Source organism: Sapajus apella, unplaced genomic scaffold (genome assembly GCF_009761245.1).
Source record: "Sapajus apella isolate SASKATOON/1434 unplaced genomic scaffold, GSC_monkey_1.0 scaffold101, whole genome shotgun sequence".
NCBI lineage: Eukaryota > Metazoa > Chordata > Mammalia > Primates > Cebidae > Sapajus > Sapajus apella.
The window spans coordinates 6,361,875-6,384,235 of record NW_022437041.1 but is presented as its reverse complement, the minus strand read 5'-3'; the positions used below and the strand labels follow the sequence as shown (position 1 = coordinate 6,384,235).

General features: G+C 41.9%; 1 protein-coding gene across 3 annotated transcripts in view; it reads left to right on the top strand.

Annotated features, from left to right (window-relative positions):
* FNDC3B (fibronectin type III domain containing 3B) overlaps positions 1 to 22,361 on the top strand; it is a 370,196-nt gene that overhangs the window by 90,888 nt on the left and 256,947 nt on the right. For all 3 annotated transcript variants that reach the window (XM_032258261.1, XM_032258262.1, XM_032258263.1), the window contains exon 3: positions 11,239 to 11,314. In XM_032258261.1, coding sequence (XP_032114152.1) covers positions 11,239 to 11,314 — 76 coding nt within the window. The remainder of the gene's footprint in view (positions 1 to 11,238; positions 11,315 to 22,361) is intronic.

Below are 22,361 nucleotides of genomic sequence, written 5' to 3'. Positions count from 1 at the left end.
ACGGAGCGAGACTCCACCTCAAAACAAAACCAAAAATAGAAACCCAAAACAATGGAAATCAATTGTTGTGAGCCACACCTTAGATTTGAAGGGAAATGGACTTGTTAGTTATTGACCAATTATATTACATGACTTTTAATTTTCAGGAAGGGTCATTAAAATGTTTTGTTTTTATTTTGTTGTTGAGACTCACTCTGTTCTCCAGGCTGTAGTACCGTAATGCAATCCCAGCTCACTGCAGCCTCAACTTTCCGGGCTCACACTGTCCTCCCACCTCAGCCTCCTGAGTAGCTGGGACCACAGGCATGCACCCCCAGGCCTGGTACTTATTTTTACTTTTTGTAGAGACAGTCTCCCTGTGTTGCCCACGCTGGTCTCAAACTTCTGGTTTCAAGCTATTGCCCTGCCTAGACCTCCCAAGTGTGGGCTTACACAGGTGTGAGCCACCGTGCCAGGCCTTAACCAAACCATTATTTTGTTGTGGTTATATTCATGCAATCAGAAGTTGATAATTTTTTTTTTTTTTTAGCTGGAGTCTCATTCTGTCACCCAGTGTGGAATACAGTAAAATGTTTTTTGTGTTTTCTAAGAGGTAGTTAGAAAAATTAATCACTGAGCGTGTTACGGTCTCAGAAGTTTCTTTGGTCTTTATATTGGAGTACTGAGTTGTCATTTACTTCATGGGAGAAGCTATGACATGCAGAAGGATGTCCTTTAATTAGTAATGTTTTTTGGTAGTTAAATAGGCACAGTAATACAGCGAATTTTTTTTCTTTTTTTAGATGGAGTCTCACTCTGTTGCCCAGGCTGGAGTGCAGTGGCGCAGTCTTGGCTAACTGCAACCTCTGCCTCCCGGGTTCAAGCAGTTCTCTGCCTCAGCCTCTGGAGTAGCTGGGATTACAGGTGCCCGCCACCACACCCGACTAATTTTTGTATTTTTGTAGAGATGGGGTTTTGTCATGTTGGCCAGTCTGATCTTGAACTCCTGACCTTGTGATCCACCCCCCTCGGTCTCCCAAAGTTCTGGGATTACAGGCGTGAACCACTGCACCTGGCCTGCAGCTAATTCTTAATTTTTCTTTTATATTCCCAGAATGGATGTGTTTAGAACCCATTTAAACTCTTATCATCTTGGCAGAAGGGTCACATGGAAAACATCTTTATAATTTACTTGGTGGCTTTAGTCGTTTGCATTTACATTTACTGAGTGTAAAACTATAATATATTAATATCAATTACAAATGAATGGCATCCATATTTTTCTCTTAGGGTTTGTGATGGGAAATCAGACGCTAGGTTTATCTCTATACCCTGTCTGAATAATATCTGTCTGTTTTCAGGACACCGGGAATCAGTTGAAGGTGGAGCTGGGCATTAGAAGATATCACCCTTTCATAAATGGGTGTCCACATCCAGCTTACATTCCACAGTCTCTTGCTTTCTCAGCTTTAAAGAAGGGTTTTCTCGGGATGAGAGCTCTCCTACTTATTACTGACCACTTCTGCACACTGTGGTACTCTAAGCAATCTTGGAACTTTTTTTTTCCGTAGACGAAGTCTTACTCTGTCACCCAGGCTGGAGTACAGTGGCATGATCTTGGCTCACTGCAACCTCTGCCTCCTGAGTTCAAGGAATTCTCCTGCCTCAGTTTCCCAAGTAGCTGGTATTACAGGCGTGCTCCACCATGCCTGGCTAATTTTTGAATTTTTAGTAGAGACAAGGCTTCACCATGTTGTCCAGTGTGGTCTCAAAGTCCCAGCCTCAAGTGATTTGTCTACCTTGACCTCCCAAAGTGCTGGGATTTCAGGCACAAGCCACCATGCTTGGCCCAATCTTGGAACTTTAAAGAGCCTCCATTAACGAGACAGAAAGATAGGTATCACACCAGGTGTGAGTGCTGCCTTTGGAGGAGGGCAGTGACTCATTTTCTAATAATTATTCTTAAACCTAGGGGGAAATGTAGGAAAAAGCTGCTGTAAGGCAGAGATTTCCACACCTTAGCAATCTAAAAACTACACTAAAGATCACAGTTAGGACTTTGAAAGACTGCCACATGTTTGACTAAATTTTTGGCATTTACCTCCAACTTAAGTGTTACTTTGGAAGCCTGCTGATCACCAGAATGCTTTTAGTCTTAACCCAATCTCAACTTTTACTTGAGTGGCTATCTCTGGACACGAAGTTCAAGTTGTTGGAAAGAGTGTCTTCTAACTGATACTTTTACCTCTTTATTCCTGCTGAGGTGGAGGGAAGGATTAGTGACTATTGGGGAGGGCTTCTGAGGTGCTGGGGCTGGTACTGAGCACTTACACACAACATTTCATCCAGTAATTACACACCCTGGAAGACAGCAATCATCTTTTCTTTTTTTTTTTAAGACAGAGTCTGGCTCTGTCACCCAGGCTGGAGTGTAGTGGCATGGTCTCAGCTCACTGCAACCTCTGCCTCCCAGGTCCAGCGATTCTCCTGCCTCAGCCTTCTGAGTAGCTGGGATTACAAGTGCCTGCCACCACGCCTGGCTAATTTTTGTATTTTTAGTAGAGGTGGGTTTCACCATGTTGGCCAGGCTGGTCTTGAACTCCTAACCTCATAAGGTGGCAATCATCTTCAAAGACAAAACCAGAGGCAAGAAAGGTTACATATTTGCAGCTGGCAGATCACAGAGCAGGGATTTGAACCCACTTATCTCCTCTTGCAAAACTTAGATCCTACCTTCTGGGAAAGGTGGCGCTGCCTGGGTTGGACTTACCTCTTCTTAGTTTTGTTCAGGTAAATAGCTGGGGAGAGACATGGGACTAGGTTTTTGCACAGTAGTGAATTCTAAAGTTTATAGAGGCTGTTCTCTTCATTATGTTACATGATCTCCAAATTAACTGAAGAAAGTGACAGTGCCTCTGGCTCCCCAGCTTCTGAAAATTGAGGACTAAGCATCAGTGGTGGTATTTAGGAGGGCTGGAGGCCAGGCTCTTGTTTAGAAAAGGAGCTGAGAGTGAAATCTTCCTAAGCGTCTCCTTTTTTTCCTTAGGGAAGTGTTCTTTTCTTGAGATTGGCAATAGGAGGGCTGCTTTCTCGCGGGTCAGCAGGTGCTGAGAGATGATGGTGGCCAGAGAAGGGTAGCAGAGGTTCCTCCCCTGTGGGAGTCTCATCCTGTAGGCAGAAAAGGGCCTTTTGCCTGCCTTTTCTTCCCAAACCCCGTCCTTCATTTCCATTCAAAAACCGCATAAGCCTAGAGGCAGTTTTTGAGACTTAAGAAATCTAAAGACTGGCTTGGGCGCAGTGGCTCACGCCTGTAATCCCAGCACTTTGGGAGGCCAAGGCAGGTGGATCACCTGAGGTCAGGAGTTCGAGACCAGCGTGGCCAACATGGCGAAACCCTGTCTCTCTACTAAAAAATACAAAAATCAGCTGGGCGTGGTGGTAGGCACCTTGTAGTGCCAGCTACTCGGGAGGCTGAGGCAGGAGAATCGCTTGAACCCGGGAAAAGGCAGTTGCACTGAGCCAGGATTGAGCCATTGCAGTCCAGCCTGGGAGACAGAGCAAGACTGTCTCAAAAAAAAAAAAAAAAAAAAAAAAAAAGGTGGTTTGTTCATTCTGAAAGAAACAAAGTTTATCCTTCAAAAGGAAAGAAAATGGCCACTTGGCTTCACAGGTATTTCTTAAATATCTCCCCTCTCTGCTTTTCCTGTTTTCCAAGGGGAATTTAGAATTAAGCGTAATGCAGATTTTTACTATGAACAGCAATACAGTCCCCGTTTGCTCGTGAGTTCCTCGTTTTCTTTGTTTTAGATTGATGAAGGACTGCTTGGATTCTGACTCTCCTCAAGATGTTAATTATATGTTTCAAAAGTCATGCATTCTGCTAAAAATCACTTACGCATAGCCTTGGAAATAGAACTGGAGGCAGAGAGTTGCTTCGGGGTGCAGAATATTGTTTTGGAGGCCTTGGGAAATAAATCTTGAGTTAGTTCATTTACCACCAAGACATATTTAGTCACTGTATATAAACAAAAGAAGTCACAGTGTGCTTGGACATTATTTGTCCCAGATGGAGTTTAAACTTGGCTCATTATACTGCACTGATGTCATGGTACACAAACTGGCCCTGAATTCAACGTGCATAGAATCGGCTGTGTGCTTGTATGAGCTGAGGGCGTGCGGGAGGAGGGGCGGGGCTGGCTGGAAAATCTTTGTCACATTTTTCCTTTGCTCTCTGTGGAGACTAGTGTCAGTCTTGAATTTGGACTTGGTGCAGGATGAGGGAAGAATTGGAATAATCTGTTCATTTGTACAAGGCAGTATGTGTATGTCCTCCAGCCTGCAGTTCTTCCAAGACCACGAATCTATGTGCCAGGCTTTTCAACAGTTGCTTAACAAAGCTCCAGTAACTCAAATCTAGAAAGGAAAATCTTAAAAGCATTACATTTTTAAAGAGCATTTTTAGTCTGTTTGCCTTGAAGTCTTAAATCTGGGCAACTTCTTTAAACTTTATAATGGTCTTAAGTATCCAGCTGTAAAATTCCGTTTTCCTGGAACGTATGGTGGACAGCGTCTCAAATTGGTTGCTTAAAAGTATATAAAAAGGTGGCCAAATTTAATTCTTCTGTGTGCTTTGAGGGGGCAGCTTGTGGGTCAGAAAACTGAGCTGGAGAGGGTCCTTTCCTGGACTTCTGAGCACGTCATAGGAAATGTCCACATACTGTGGTGTTACTTGATTACGTTTTATTGCTGGCTTTTGTTATGATCGTCTTAATTAGAAGCATTTCCCAGTAATTCAAACCGTTTTGTAGATGTAGAGGGCTTAGATTTCAGAACTTCTGTGAATGGGTTCCTGTAGGAGTCCCTCTTGTTGCCGGGACGCGGGGAAGCTGAGCAGATGCTGGAATGTGAATGCGATGGGAGGTGAACCTTTAAGGAGCACTCAGATGTTTACGAAACAGAAAATCTGCTCAGAGGTGAGAATTGGCTGGTTTTAGATTTTAGTGAGAGCATGAAACATGGCAGATTTTGGTTAAAATTTTTTTCTTGAGACTGTGATTTTACTTAATGGAGAGACTTGTCACTGGTGGGAATTTGAAGAAAAAGAAGTTGAGGGTGGAAGGCTGTCTTTCAGGGAGGAGCACGTGTTTCCTAGCAAAGAGCCTGTCTTGCCTTTGGGGATGTTCCTTTGACCCAGTTAACTGCCTTCTCTTATTTTAGCAGTTTTTTGGAATTACCTCCATATTGCGTTGACATGGTGGAACCCACACTCTTAGAGGAGAGGAGCGAGGGTATGAACTAGGTGAGCATGCATTTTGGTCAGACGGGGCTGGAATCCAGTCACTTTGTAGCTTTGTGATCTTGGACAAGTCGCTTGTCTTCCTCCAGCCTCAGTTTCCCCGTTTGTAAAATCTAGTTAATATCTACCTGGCATGTGACAGACATTCAGTAAGTAGTCGCTGTTTCTTAATCATTATAGAAAAAAACCTGGAAAAAGGAGTTGATCAAGTAGCCTGCATCGTGTGGAATTAATTTCACAGGTGTGATATTGAGGATACATGTTTTGAACCTTCTGGTCTTTGAAGAAAACAGTATTAAAACTTGTGAAGTGGTAGAATATTCTTGCTCCTTAGTTTGAACGGTAAGAGTCCTACAGCCCAGGAAAAACCTTAACATATTTGTCACTTATCCTATGGGTTGTGTTGAGCAAGGGGGGCTTCACCTACAATGTGTGCCCGTGGCCCTTGGCTTCCCAGTGTTTGTTTAGGTCCCCTTGGGGGCTTCCTGGTATTGTATATTATTTTTTAGTCAGCTTGGGATTCATGCTTCAGGTAGGGCATGTGAACAAGATGAGGCAGTGCATACATTCACATCTCCTTCCAGGACATTTCTAGTTTACCTGCTTATGTATTTTTTTTCTTTTTTTGAGATGGAGTCTCCCAGGCTGGAATGCAGTGGCGTGATCTCAGTTCTCTGCAACCTCCTCCTTCCTGGTTCAAGCGATTCTTTTTTCCGCTCTGTCACCCAGGCTGGAGTGCAGTGGTGTGATCTCAGCTCACTGCAACCTCCACCTCCCAGGTTCAAGCGATTCTTCTGCCTCAGTTGCCCAAGGAGCTGAGATTATGGGGTTGAGCCACCATACCCAGCTAATTTTTGTATTTTTAGTAGAGATGGGGTTTCACCATATTGGCCAGGCTGGTCTCTAACTCCTGACCACATGATCTGCCTGCCCCGGCCTCCAGAGTGCTGGGATTACAGGCATGAGTCACAGTGCCTGGCCTCTTGCTCATGTTTTTAATCGGAAGACATTTTCCTTGCGTGTATTATTACCACAAAGATAAATATTGGTCATTCACAGCCCATCACTTCCCTTTTCCTGATTGGGAGAAAAGAGGGGACTCAAAAAACAAATATTAATTATTTTTCAGTTTTGCCTGAGGCTGGCTGTGGCACACAGACTAGGGTCTCAAAGATGTGTGTGGATTGACAGTTTGGGCCTGGGGGTTGGGAGGAGCTTGTAGATGGGGAATCTTGTGGGGACCGTGGCTGGGGAGTGGGCAGTGGGAGTGTATGTGACCAGAAAATAGCATGAGAGATAGGCAGTAGTACTCTTCTCATGTAGTCAAGGGTCTCTTTTAAAGTTAGATATTCCTGGATAGAATCCCGAGTTGCGTGGAACTCTTCTGCAGCTTTTAGATTGTATCATTTTCCTCATTAAAGATACCTGTTGGATAAACAGGCCAGGTACGGTGGCTCATGCCATAATCCCAGGACTTTGGGAGGTCAAGGTGGGCGGATCACGAGGTCAAGAGATTGAGACCACCCTGCTCAACATGGTGAAACCTTGTCTCTACTAAAAATACAAAAATTAGCTGGGTGTGGTGGTGCGAGCCTGTAGTCCCAGTTACTCGGGAGGCTAAGGCAGCAGAATTGCTTGAACCCAGGAGGTGGAGGTTGCAGTGAGCTGAGATCGCTCCACTATACTCCAGCCTGGGCGACAGAGCAAGACTCCATTAAAAAAAAAAAAAAAAAAAAAGATACCTGTTGGATAATCATAAATGTTGGCTCCAAGGGAGAAATGTTCATTTAAACATGAAAATAAGCTTCACAAAGTGTGGCCAGGAAAAAACTCTAGGAGTGAAATGGGATCTCCTCTCTGATATGGTTGACATCTTGATTATCTGAGGATTGGATTTAATGCTTCAAAATGCTGCAAGTGTAATGTTTCGCCTTTGGTCAGTTGGTACTATTCTCTCAGGAGAAGCGTTTTTTTAGGGGAGACAGTCTTGCTCTGTTGCCCAGGCTGGAGTCCTGTTGGCACTGGGCACCGTCACGGTTCACTACAGCCTCGACCCCCGGGCTCAAGCGATCCTACTGCCTCAACCTCCTGAGTTGCTAGAACTACAGGAACTCACTACCACACCTGCCTAATTTTAAAAATTATTTTTGTAGATATGGAGTCTTAGTATGTGCCTGGGCTGGTCTGGAACTCCTGGTCTGAAGCGATTCTGCCTGTCTCAGCCTCCCAAAGCACTGGAATTACAGGCATGAGCTGCTGTACCTGGCCAGAAGCTTTTGTGATGGACTGATACATTACCCTGATTGCTCAGTTGAATGACTGGTGATTTTTTTATTTGAGGCATAAATTAGACTTTGCCTCCAGGAGTAGTCTTAGATACTATTGACACCTGGTTAAGCAGCCACCCAAAATTTAAATTGCAAAAGTAGCCTTCCTTTTCCTCTTTTAGTGAGTAAAAAACAGAGTTAGCTTTAGATTTATACCTGCAAGGAAATATATACCTTATTTCAGTTCCCCTGTTAGGTAAAGAATTCCCGTGATGCTGTGTTTGCTCAGCTGTATTAATTGTAACTCTTGTTTTATTGTTTGCAAGTGGACTTTGCAACAGTGGCCACTTATTTTTCATTAAGCCTTGATAAACTGCCTTCTATGTATTTCCAGCTTCTTGGTTCATGTAGCACTAAGGGTTTTGAAACAGATCTGATGAAGCAATAGTAGCTTAGAGGATGCTCCCATGGTTTGATTAGCATGGCTCTTCTTAACATCTCTGGAGAAAAAAAATATCAGTAGTTAAAATCGTTATCTTTTTTTTTCTCCTCCGAAGACTTTGTGCCACAGGAATCAGTTGAACGCTGACTCTGGAAAAGAAGGAAATGCTTAGCGAGCAGACAAAAATGATCAGGTTTGGACAGTGATGTTCTGTTTCACATTTTATATTAAAGATGACTTGTAGCAGTTATTATGTTTCTGCTTTGTGGCTGGGGAGAGGGAGGGAGAGACATTGCCTAAGGAGCTGGCCAGGTTGTGACTAAGGATCCTCAGGGCTGCGTGACGCAAGGCCTTCTGCCCCAGCCCATCATGTCTGATGTCAGGACTGGTCATTGGGCTGATGTGTGTCAAACTCATTTTTATCCCTGCTTTATTGACAGTGGAAGGTGGTCAGCCTCCCTTGGTATAATAATGCTTTCTTTTAAAATACCTCAGTGCAAAGATGAATACGGGTTGTTTAAATAATGACTTCTGCTCTACTAAGAAAAATTGTTATGGGGACACAGGAGATTTGTCTGGTTTCTGAGGTAATTTGGTAGATTATAATCTGGTTGCTATGGCTACTCAGCAGCAGTGAAAATTACATGAACTAAACATTTGGAGGCAGGTATTTTCGTAGGATGCTTAAAAGCCAGTTACCTATCATCTTTCTCCCTGAAAAAAAGGGATGGGGGTTGGGAATTGAACTCAGTAGTCTGAGGGGGAGGCGTAAGTGGACCTTAGGGGCTAGATGCCTCTGGGTCGTTCTTTGAACTGTGGCCTGGCGCAGTGACCGCTGAGAAACTGTTACAGACACTTTTTGTGCAATGTGATAAGCAGGTAATGTGACAATCTGGACATGTCCCAATTCAGAAATCCTTTTTCTTGCCTGGGACTTTCCATAATACTAGTGAATTGTATTTTCAGAACTGGTATTTAGGACACATTGTCTGACAATTATGAGCGTGGTAGAAGAGAGTATATGACTTTGGGATGGTCAAAGAAAATCTGGGACATAGAGTCCTGCCATCCATTGGTTCCCCCTCCCCAACTAATTAATTCCATGGGCATATATTACAGTCCTATCCCTAGAGCTTTAAACACAAAGCAAATGGTTTCTGCTTTATTACAGTGATGCTAGAATTGGTCTAAGGACCTTTCAAAAGGCATGGATAATTGTCTATGTTGAAGTGTTGTCTTCTTCCATTGTAGCTTTTATATTGTATATTTATGGAAAAATAAATGATTTTCATATTAAAGAAATGACTTTAAAAGCTCCTTTTCAAGAAAACAACAGAAATATTTTAATCATTCTAGAGATTCTGAAGGAGTTTCCTTTTGAGTTTTTGAAACAGTACAGTGTGCTTACATTGGTGGTAATTTAAATACCGAAAACTCAAAGATTATCGACAGTTATACAGGAAAAATAAACTGCCTTGAAATAACTGTTATAATTCAAGATAATGAGAAGCACCAGGGATAAAGCTTAGGCTGATTTTCCCTGAATGATCCTGTTTTTTCCAGTTAATGTATTTTCTGTTTAAAAATGTTTGGTATTCCAGCAGTATCATCTGGATGAATTATTAGAAGAGGCAAAATACATGGATATTAAAGATTGAGTTTTTAAAGATGAAATGGCTTTGATCTCAATAGTTTTACAAAACAGACAAATCATAGTGTATACAGTAAATAAAGTTGACTTTTAAATTGCATCTTATGAAAGCTTAATTTCTAAGCTAACTATTTGCAATAGTTTTTTTTTTTTTTTTTTTTTTTTTTTTTTTTTTTTTTTTTTTTTTTTGAGACGGAGTTTCGCTCTTGTTACCCAGGCTGGAGTGCAATGGCGTGATCTCGGCTCACCGCAACCTCCGCCTCCTGGGTTCAGGCAATTCTCCTGCCTCAGCCTCCTGAGTAGCTGGGACTACAGGCACGTGCCACCATGCCCAGCTAATTTTTTGTAGTTTTAGTAGAGATGGGGTTTCACCATGTTGACCAGGATGGTCTCGATCTCTTGACCTCGTGATCCACCCGCCTCGGCCTTCCAAAGTGCTGGGATTACAGGCTTGAGCCACCGCGCCCAGCTTTTTTTTTTCTTTTAATGTTTCATGACTTTCATTCATTCAGTGAAAGTAGTTATTGAGTACATAACTTACTCTATGCCAGCCATGGGGCTAGATAGTTGGATGTTATCCTTATCATGCTTAGATTAAGGCAGACAGTAATTGCTTAGTTAATTAATTGCAGTTGTAAATTCTAGGAGGAAGTACTAGAGCAGAGTGGCTAATTTTTGTGTTTTTAGTAGAGATGGGGTTTTGCCATGTTGGCCAAGCTGGTCTAAACTCCTGACCTCAAGTGACCCACCTGCCTTGGCCTCCCAAAGTGCTAGGATTACAGGCCTGAGCCACCGTGTCCCGCCTACCTAACTATAGTTTTTAAAGTTTGGATTATATCCTTTAACTTGTATTTAGATATCAATTAGTGATTTTTTTCCTTTGATTATCCTTTGATTAGAACTATTAATAAAACTATGAAGCTGCTGATAGAATGTACTTTGCTATTACCACTCACAGTCTAGTCTTGGAAGTTGTCTGCTAATATTTAATATTTATGTTTATATAAGTAAAACATTGACTTTAAACGTTTGAGTATTTGGTGGGGCCTATTTATAATATTCATTTATTTAATACTGTTCATTATTGTTTTAAGATCCTATACACAGAGACTTTTTTTTACAAAAATTTTTCTTGTAAATTTTTTTTGTTGTCACACAATAGAATCATATAATCCAGATCAGCAATAGACACTTGGGAACAGTGTGCAACACTGTTAGGTCAAAACCTCATTGCTAGATGCGACTTTCCTTTATAAGTATGCTTTCTGGTCTTCTTTCTTCTTTAAATGTAGTTTGCAAATTTGTGACAGAGAAAAGGGAATTGTGCTTTTCAAAGTTAAGTTTTCTTCCAGAGGAGTTTTCAAGGTTATATAACACCATAAGCAATACAGGAGAATTCACTTAGCTAAATTCGAATGCATGTACCCCTCCAACCCTATGCCCCCAAATTAAACCAGGTTTAAGACTTACCTCTAAGTTTTGTGTTTATAAAAGATTTGGTGCCATATACTTCCCGTCTTGTATATGAATTTAGGTAATAACACTGGAAGACAAATCCCAGATGTTCCAGTATTAAACTGCAATGAATGTCTTGTTTTGGCAGGTTATTCTCGTTCAGGTTAATCCGGGTGAGACTTTTACAATAAGAGCGGAGGATGGAACACTTCAGTGCATTCAAGGTAAGGACGTTTTTGGTACATTTTCTAGTCAAAGATTTTTTCTTTATTTGAAGGAAGTAATGTTTTCCTATGTGGGTCTACATATAATTTTCTAGAAGTAAAGTATATCTTGGATACTCATTTTCTTTTTTTGCTGTCAAAAGGTCTGAAATATGTATTATGATGTTATTCAAAGGATATTTTTAGTGGTAAAATCTGTATTGGGTGTCTGTTGGTTTGTTATCGCTAAAAATTACTCTAAAATTTGGTGGCTTATAACAACATTTATTATCTCACAGGGTGCCATTGTAGGAAGTTTCCTACAGTTACTTGTTAAGTGGGCCTCTCCATGGGGAAGCCTGGGGGGTTATGCTATGGCAGCTGGCTTCAGAGCCAGTAACTAGAGGGCAAGAGGTAGCTAGTAGGTCCAGCCCAGACTCAAGAGAAGAAATTCTGAAAGGGTGTGAATACCAAGAGGCAGCACAGCACAGTCTTCTACTCTTTGGGGCCCGATGATTCATGTTCCCCCCCAGTGCAAAATGCCCCCTCCCAAGATCTCCAAAAGTCTTATCCCAATACAGGATTAGCTCAGAGTTGAGAATCTTGTCATCTTAAGTTCCAGGTGTAGGTAAGGCTTCTTGGGTGTAGTTCTTTTAGTAGAGCTCCTAGGACACTTAAGTTTGTATACTAGTGCCTCTTCTCTCTAGTTCACTTGGAAAGAAATGACTTAGGTACTTTGATCCACTGTGTAGGAAGATCAGCCTAGACCTGATCTTGTGATAGCTCTTTCTGGCAGTGATTGGGATTATGAAGTAAGTGGTAAATTGGCATGCAATTGATCAATATTAGGTTATAATAATTGAACTCAAATCTGATTAGAGGCTTTATTATTAATACCTGAACTTGCTTACCAATAGATAAACAAACCAGGGGAAATGCCCTTTAGTTTCAGTTTCCCATGATTAGCTGCATAGAAACTTTTTTTTTTTTTTGCCCTTGCATAATAGTAGAGCATGTTGGTTTGTACTTTTTTTTGGTATCTATAAGAACAAAAACTTAGAAAATCTTTCTTGAGAAATGAGTATATTTTCAAAGATTGAAGGCTAATGAGTTTTAATCTAAGTTAATATGAAATGGTTTAATCATTTTTATGAATGATTTCTACTCATTGGATTTCTCTGTTGTGTCCTTGGAATTGTAACACATTTAAAATCAAAACCTAGTCTTAGTTGATGAACAGTATGGGGAAGGAAGAGAAATATTTTAAAATCGTATGGAATGTAGAGTCTTTCGCTTATTTGTAGTACTATAATAAATGGATATTGTGAACAGTTAAAACCCCAGAATCCTACAACCCTGTATCTTAAAAAAAAAAAAAAAAATCACGCTAGAAAAACTAGATGGAAGTCACCTATATGGAATGAAGCTGAGTTTGTCAGTTCAGTAGGAAAGCTATTAAGCCTCTGGTTATGGTAACGTTGGAGCCCCATTAATTGGCTGGTAGACTGTGTCCCTCTACAACTGAGTATGTTTCATAGAAGCTATAAAAGCAAATCACTTAGTTGGATGAACATACACAAAATCTACTTTTTCATTCCACCTGAGTTTACTTTTTGGTGTCTAAGGAGTGTGTGTGTGTGTGTGTGTGTGTGTGTGTGTGTGTGTATTTTGTGTGTGTTTATAAATGTATGTAATTTCACTGAGCTGGCCTCTCCCCCACATTTTTCTTTTTTTAATCCATGTTATAACTGGTGCACTTTGCAGGAAATGTTGCAAGTATATTGCTGTCTTCACAATGGGAGCCTTGTATTTATTCATGATGATACCTGGAGATAAGTGACATGAACACTCCTTCCAGTGATTTCAAAAATGCCTTTGACTAAAACAGAATTGTGGAGCCATTTATCTTTGGCTCCCTTCAGGCTTCCCATTCTTTGTTCTCTTCTGAAGTCTCAGATACTACAGTTGTCTTCATTTTGGGGAGTGGTGGTACCTGACCCAGTTAATTGAAATGGCACAGGACAGAACGAGGAGAAGGACCTGGAACCGAGTGCTTTCCTAGTATTTTGGAAGCACTGGGGCAGTAGGGTGAACTGCAGAAACTGGATGGAAAGTCAGCCCAGCAGGCTGAACCCCAAGTTCAGACTCATTGACTGCCACTAATGTATAAAAGGCAGTCACCCAGGCAAAAAAGAAGAAAGCCTTTATATGAATTGCAGTGTGATTTAGTGAATGCTTCACTCCAGGCGGGTAGACAAGAGCAGCATACAGTGGGGCAATGGGCAGTATATTTGTAAATTCCAACACAAGTTGCTGTGTCCTCCTCACGCTCCCAATGATTAACATCATCAGCACCGTTGCTAACATTTATTCAGCTCAGGCTGTGCTCTGCATTCTTTCCTTCAGTGAGTCTGTATTTACACATAAGGAAGCTGAGGCCTGTAGAAAAGTCATATAGCTAGGAAGAGGCAAAGTCGAGCTTACTTCCTTAGTATGTCTGATGCCGGACCCTGAGTTCTGGTTCTGTGGCTTTACGTCAGGGAGGACTCCATTCTCTCGACAAGAGCTAGGTTAAGTTCCTGTTCCTGTAACAGGATTCTGAGCTGGACACCAGGATGAGTACTTAGATACTGAGACTGAGACAGATGGTTCGCAGAACGAAGGTGGATGGTGGAGACTGAGCTTGGGAATAAGACAGGGATGAGCGGCTGGGTGCAGGGGTTTATGCCTGTAATCCCAGCACTTTGGGAGACGGAGGCAGGCAGATCGTGGGGTCAGGAGTTTGAGTCCAGCCTGGCCAACATAGTGAAACCCCGTCTCTACTAAAAAAATACAAAAAATTATTCGGGTGTGGCGGCAGGCACACCTGTAATCCCGGCTACTCGGGAGGCTGAGGCAGGAGAATCGCTTGAACCCGGGAGGCGGAGGTTGCAGTGAGCCGAGATGGCGCCACAGCATTCCAGCCTGGGCGACAGTGCAAGACTCCGTCTCAAAAGAAAAAGAAAAGAATGGCTAGGGACGAGCACTTTGTTAACAAAAGTAAGATATGCTTTTGAGGGTTGACCAGCAGACAGTGTGATGCAAGGAGTATTGGTTTAGAACTCACTAAATTATTTCTGCCCCAAATCAGGTTGGGTTGAGAGTTGCGGAGTCTCAGCTTCCAGGTGGGGCTTCCAGCTCCAAGTGTCCTTGGCTGGGGTAGGGGGTGGGGGCTCCAGCTCCAGGACAGTGGGAGAGGATTGGTAGGTACAGTGAGAGGCAGTTCTTTGCCATTTAAAAACCTATTTGGAAGGAATCTGAAAATGGTCACATTGTAATGGAAATTTCTGAAAGATATATTTGTATTTTGTTAGGGATTTAAGAGATCAAAACTCTACTTCGGTTCTTTCTCACTGACCAACAGGTGGGAGGTGTTTTTTTTAATTGAGGGTAAGGTATGGGTGGTGGTGCCCTTCCTGGAATTGAAGTCATACTCACTGCTTGTGCCATGGTTGAAACTGTCAGCCTAGTAACTTTGCTGCTTTAACACTGGCCAGCAGATTAGGGACTGCTTTGCAGGGAATTTCAGGTAGGGAGTGAGACTTGGTTGCTGGGCCCTCCTGGAAACTTTGAAATCACCTTGTAAGAGGTCAGTCCTCTTTGCTTGTAATTGACTTTATTAGCCTAATAATTTTATCTATAGGACACTTATGACACCACTAGAAAGACCTTAGAAGCTCATTGTGATGTCTTAAAAGGCAGCTTGGAAGTTGAAAGCAAATTGATATAGAAGAATATGGGCTAGGTGTGGTAGCGTAATCCCAGTACTTTGGGAAGAAAAGGCAGAAGGCTTGCTTGAGGCCAGGAGTTAAAGACCAGCCTAGGCAATAGAGTGAGACCCATCTCTACCAAAAACAAAAAAAGTCAGACGTGGTGGTGCATGCCTGCAGTTCCGGCCACTCCGCTTGAGCCAAGGAGTTTGAGGCTGCAGTGAGCTATGGTTGCACCACTGCACTCTATCCTGAGACTCTGTCTATTAAAAAAAGAAAGAATATGGTTACTCTTGGAAAAAAAGAAAATTTTGTTTTTATGAGAATGTCCTTGGTGATAATGAAGGAAGAAAACACAGGAAGCATACAATATGCTGTGAATGCAGATTCATTTCTAATGGAATATTTCTCAATATTTTCCATGAAACATGAATCATAGGTCTTGAAGGGGCCACAGAAGGTCATAGTTTATTCTCACTTGGGGGCAGCCCATACCTATGGTATCCTAGACAAAAGATTTATTTTCTCTCCACCAGATCAAAGTTATAAAGAGCTAATTGTTAGGAAAAAAAGAATCTTAGCAGTCAATATGAATTTTGCCTTTGCATCAATTCAGGAATTAATAGAGGGCACACTCAGGTCTCTCCCATTATTTTTATATCTGTGTCTGGGCTGAGAGGCTGGCAATGCAGCCTTCCTTCCTGTCTACACATGCCATCTTTTTATCTGCTCCCCGTAAAATCCTCCAGCCAAAACAAACATCATGCTTCCTTTAAGACTTTAGGCCTGTCTCTTCTAAGAATCCTCCCAGACCAACTGTCTGACTTTTCCCTGAATTCTGGAGGAGCAGATAGAGGTAGCTGTGGAGTAGGTATAACACTACACGGTCTGGTCATATGCCCAAACCTTTCCGTACCTCTTGAATTAGATGTGGATTCAATAGTGACAGGAAGCAGTGCTATCTTCACCCTGCTGCCTGGGCACACAGCTTGAGCATAGTTACTGACTGGCTCTGGTATTACATTCAAGCGTGATGATTTTTCTTCTAAATTTTACGCTTCTGATGGTAGTTTAAAGATGTTTAGTTATGTGCTTTTAACAGTCAATAGAAGGACTCAATAGAAGGACTTTCAAATATCAGATTGCATTGATAATTGAAATTAATATATTTCCTTTAGAGAAACGTGTAAATTCCAAAGCACTTTTATAATGGCCCTACATCAGTACTGTAATTTTTGTTTAAGACTGTGATATATAAATTGTGAGGCTAAAGAAAATAGGTGAGTGTGATGGTGATTTATAAAAAAACCGATTAAAATGCTTAGGAAGCACCATTATTTCAGTAAACAGTAATATTTAAAGATACTTAACTGCTAATGTTTTTTGTCCAAAATAATTTAGGAATCTTTGCCATAGCAATTAATCCGCTAACTTGGGTTAAGTGAGTAGAGACCTCGAAATGACTAAATGCCAACAGAAGGCATGGTCAGAGGAGCTCTAAGAGGGCACTAGTATGAGATGGCTGTCGCTTTGAAGTTATTCGAATGTGAAACTTTTTCCGCTCTTGCTTGTTCTCCGTAGCCTTCTTCAGCTCTGTGTCTAATTTCCCCCCGCCCCAGTGAGTGTGGGAACTGTATCATTGATGAACACCGCACTCTGCCCGGTGGCTCTGTGAATGGCACCATTGAGAGTTGTTCGCCATTTCTCAATTTCCTCGTTTGTGTCCCATCCCCCACCCCTCCATGTATGATTCAGCATCCAGAGTGTCACAGGGACCTTAATGTTACTTTTTTTTCCTTATGTGATACTTGAAGTGCGTTTACTAGACTTGTTTGGCACATTCAAACACTGACCTGTCATTCTTTCTAAGAATTTTATGACAGGTCCTAGGGAATTTGGGTTCTCTTGCCTTGTTTAGTGTGAAATGACGAGAATGGTGTCATACTTGGGTTTGCAAACTGAGGTAGACTCAAACTTCAAAAGCACAGCATCTATCTGGTCTTCCCCTTTAACACATACTTTGCATATAAATGAGAAATTCCTGTTTCACCAGCTTAAAACCGAGGCAGAGGACCTGTTGCAAATGAAGTCTGTTTTTAAAGATTGCCCTGTCTTGCCTTAAAGGTGCAAATAGTTTTTTGATAAAAGATATTTGGGTGCTTTGAAAGTAAAATTATTGTAACATGAATGCATTAAATTCTAAATCTTTGCCAGCTTTTATTATATTGGATGAATTATTTGGCTGTTTGTAGAATGTCTGTATTATAAATGGAAATGTTGCTTCCTTTTACAAGATTAGGATTTTGGGATCTTGTTTTCTACCTGAGAAACTGCCTTAAAACCCCCCTTTTCTTCCCCTTTTTGAGACACGGTCTTGCTCTGTCAGCCAGGCTGGAGTGCAGTGTCACGATCAGATAGATCATAGCTCATTGCAGTCTTGACCTCCTGAGCTCAAGTGATCCTCCCACCTTGGGCTCCAAAATTGCTGGGATTACAGGCATGAGCCAGTATGCCTGGCAGAAACCCATTTCTTTAGTATTTGGGGGATTTGTGAGGGATTGCTAACAAACTAAACTGTAATTGTGAACACTTGGGCCTCACTTGGAAAATCTTCTAGAATTGAAAATAGCATGTCATTTGTCAAGGCTAGCCCTCGTGTCATGCCCATCTTTCTGACTGATCCAAAGCTGCATATGGGGAGAGTTAATCCTCCAGGGAGTCTCTAAACCAAGAGAGTCTGAATTTCTAGGAAAATCTGAATCACTCTACCGACTTTCCAGCTCACTTTATGATTCTTAAATGTTAGCTTCAAGACAAACCAGTCTTTTACCTGTGTGTGTCTATACTACAAATACATATTTACATGTGTCTGTACATATATTTGCTTTATTAGAAGATTTTTCCATTTTTCATGATTGGAGTTACATGAAATTTGGAGAAAGATTGAAAAAAAATTACTTTGAGGTTTGTGGAGTACTCTTGATCTCTGAAGTGTTTGGGGGCTTTATTTTGTACGTGATGATTGAGCAATTCCTCTCGACATGGACTAATGCACGAATAGATATTCCATATGCTGACCTGATAAACTCCTTTACAGACAGCTTGCTGCTGAGTAACTGGAAGTTTACCAGCAATGGTTTCCACCAGCGTCGGAAAATACTGACGGGCCTAGAGCAGAAAGTCCAGGTTATGGAAGGAATGAGAGCAAAGGCTGTGATTGTACGTGCAACTGTCATCTTGCTGGGATTGCGTAATGTCATGAGGCTGGGTTACATCAATACCAAACTATGCTGCTTCCCTAGGAGGTTTTAGGTCCCTCTCTAGGGAGATACTCAGGGTATCTGCTGCTTCCTGCCTTTCCCCTCCTTCCCGTCTCAGCTATCTTGATTTTTATGTTTATTCTTTACATAAGAGTAGAATTTTGACCCATTAGATAAAACTGTCACCCAATGTTCTATCATCAAACGAAAGATGAATTGGTGTTCTCAGAGTTTGGATCCCTGGTCATTGGTAGCTAATGCTTAACCTGTTAGCCCCACCTTCCTCTCTCAGTGATACAACCTATCTGATAAGATTCTGAGGATAATCCTTTGTACGTGTCATTATGATCGTCATCGTTACCTAGTTGTAGACACAGCCTTGCTGATTTTTTTCCTGCTAAATAGATGGCGTGATTAGTTGTGGGCAATGACTTCATTTTCCTACTTGTCGAAATCAGTTGAAATTCTAGTCTACCTTTCATTGCTCATTTATGATAGACTTGCTTTCATAGGGTTACTGGTGATGGAACCAGTTCAGATATTTTAGATGAAGGTTTATAAGAATGTGTGTCTACTGTTCAGATATAGGGTTATGGCTAAAACAATGGGTCCAGTGTTGCATGAATTTAAAGTAAATTTTGTTGTAGTTTTAGTTGTTGGTTTTCTTTTGAATAACGGCGATTCACTCTCACACCATGCTTGAGCAGCTGTATTCAGAGAAGGCTATATCCACTGATTTTATCCAATAAAGCAGTTTTTCTAGTGTGCCTCCCAGTCTTTAGGCTTTGCCTTTTATGTTTTCATTAAATTCCATACCTCTGGCTGGGCTCAGTGGCTCACTCCTGTAATCCCAACACTTTGGGAGGTCAACTGGGGTGGATTGCTGGAGGTCAGGAGTTCGACACCAGCCTGACCAATGTGGCAAAACCCCATCTCTACTAAAAATACAAAAATTAGCCGGACGTGGTGGTGTGTGCCTATAATCCCAGCTACTTGGTAGGCTGAGGCAGGAGAATCACTTGAACCTGGGAGGCGGAGTTTGCAGTGAGCCGAGATCGTTCACTGCACTGCAGCCTGAGTGACAGAGTGAGACTCCGTCTCAAAAAAAAAAAAAAAAAAAAGGTTTCCATACTTCTTAAAATTTTTATTTAGTGTACCCTGTTTCTTAGTACCAAGGAGCAGTAAGGGCTGTATATTGGGAAGATCATTATAGGTTTTGGAGTGAGACTGCCTGGCCTAGATATCCCCTGCACATTAGTTGCACATTATAAAATTAGTTCCTTAACTTCTCTCTACCTCAGTTTTCTTATCTGTAGAGCTGGATTAGTAATTTTTGTCTTGAAGGATTGCTGTGATTAAATGACTTACTGTGTAGAGGGTATGAAGAGCAGTTTCTGAGTCATAATAAGGGCCCAATACATAGGGGTGATTACTAAGCTTTAGGTCTTTATTATGGGTGTGCATTGAACCCCCTTCATTTTTTGTTACCTAATCATTTTAAAGCATTTCCCAAAGCCTGTGCGAACTGGAGTTATGAGGATGTTTGAGATGTCTTCATGTTTAAATTCGAACCCTTCAGAATAACACTTTTAAAAGCTAGGCAATTGCAGGTTAGCTTCTGAACCTTTCTGCCCTTTAGGCTTGCTAAACAATGATTAAAATGTCATCTCCGAAGGTACCACTGCTTAGAGTTCCTTACATGTTGATCTTTGCATTCAGAAGAGCGAGCAGTGTCGTATTACCTCAATGGGCAGCCAAAGGTTATTTCACAGGTGTAGTCTTTCAGTTCCTGCTTTATTCTTTCTGTGTTTTTGACTCTTGTTCTTACACTTCCAACCTGAAATAGAAAAGTTCTTGTTACAAGCGTCTTTAAGGAAGACTGGATTAAATTCTTCAAGGGCAAGGGTCAAAGCTTAGTCATCTTTGTGTCTCAGAGCCTGCCCTGCACGCAGGACGCATTCAGAATGAAAGAAAGTCATTTCCCAGTACTTGTCTTAGTCTGCCTGGGCTGCTGTAACAAAATAACCAGAGACCGGTGGCTTATTAACAACGGAAATGTATTTCCCACAGTTCTAGGGGCTGGGAAGTCCAAAATCAAGATACTGGCTTACTTGCTGTCTGAGGAAGGCCTGCTTTCTGGTTCATAGATGGCAGTTCCTCTCTGTGTCTTCACATGTTTGAAAGGCCTGGGGTCTTTTTGAGTCTCTTTTATAAGGTCTCTAATTCCATTCATGAGGGATTAGTGTCCCTTATGACCCAGTCACCCCTTCTAATACCACCCCTTCTTATACCATCACCTTTGGGGTTAGAATTTCAATGTATGAATTTGCGGTGGGGTGGGGGATGAACACATTCAGGCAGTAAAAGCACTGTTGAAGACACAAGATGGAAAAATTCTCTTAGTTAATTTAGAGAAGTTATTTATTTTTGTTATTCTGATTAGGAGTTAAATATGGTGATTTTTCACTCTTAGTTCCTCAAGTTAAGATACAGGCATGAGTGTGTTTCCAAAAACAGAAATTCTGAAGTCCAATATATGGATTAGCTTCTCTTACCTGTAAAAATGCATGAGGGAAATTTATTCATGCTTTTAGTAACTTTCTTTTGGGGGAGAATAGGATGTGAATACCTTAGAAAATATTTTTAAGGCAATTTAATCCTTAAACACACACCAACTTTTTGCCAAACTTTGTATTTATTTTTGTACTATTAACAAATAATTGGCCGGGCATGGTGGCTCACGCCTATAACCCCAGCACTTTGGGAGGCAGAGGCGGGCGAATCACAAGGTCAGGAGTTCGAGACCACCCTGGCCAATATGGTGAAACCCTGTCTCTACTAAAAATACGAAAATTAGCCAGGTGTGGTAGCGGATATCTGTAATCCCAGCTACTCAGGAGGCAGAGGCAGGAGAATCGCTTGAACCCAGGAGGCGGAGGTTACAGTGAGCCAAGATCATGCCACTGCACTCCAGCCCGGGTGACAGAGTGAGACCCCGTCTCCAAAAAAAACCCCAAAAACATAAATAATTTACATTACTCATTAATTTTATTAATTTTTTATGTTTTCTTGCTGTTGGAAATTCTAGTGTTTATATGAAGTAATAAATTCTTGGTAAACTCTGTGTCAGACCTGGGAAAAAAACCACACTTTAAAGAGTAAAGTGTGGTTTTTTAAAGAGTAAAGAGGGCCGGGTGCAGTGGCTCACGCCTCTAATCCCAGCACTTTGGGAGGCCGAGGAGTGCGGATCATGAGGTCAAGAGATCGAGACCATCCTGGCCAACAAGGTGAAACCCCGTCTCAACTAAAAGTACAAAAATTAGCTGGGCGTGGCGGTGCATGGCTGTAAGTCCCAGCTACTTAGGAGGCTGAGGCAGGAGAATTGGGAGGTGGAGGTTGCAGTGAGCCAAGATCGTGCCCCACTGTATTCCAGCCTGGTGACAGAGTGAGACCCCATCCATCCATCAATCAATCAATAAAGTAAATGAGTCTGATTTGTGCTTGTCAGCTTTTGCATTGCTATAAAGAAATACCTGAGACTGTGTAGTTTATAAAGAAAAGAGGTTTAATTGTCTCATGGTTCTGCAGGATATGGGTGTGGTGGCTTATGCCTGTAATCCCAGCACTTTGGGAGGCAGATGCGGGTGAATCATAAGGTCGGGAGTTTGAGTCCACCCTGGCCAATGTGGTGAAACCCCGTCTCTACTAAAATTAGCCAGGCGTGGTAGCGGGTGCTTGTAATCCTAGCTACTCAGGAGGCGGAGGCAGGAGAATCGCTTGAGCCTGGGAGGCGGAGGTTACAGTGAGCCAAGAAGGAAGCATGGTGCTGGGATCAGCGTCTGGTGACGGTGTCAGAGAACTAACAATCATGACAGAAGGCGAAAGGGAGCCAGCGTGTCACATAGTGAGAACAGGAGTAAGAGAGGGAAGGGGGAGGTCCCAGACTCTTAAATAACCAGATCTCCTGTGAGCTGAGTGAGAACTCACTCATCACCATGGAGATGGTGCTCAGCCGTTCCTGAGGGATCCATCCTCACAATCCAGTCACCTCCCAGCAGG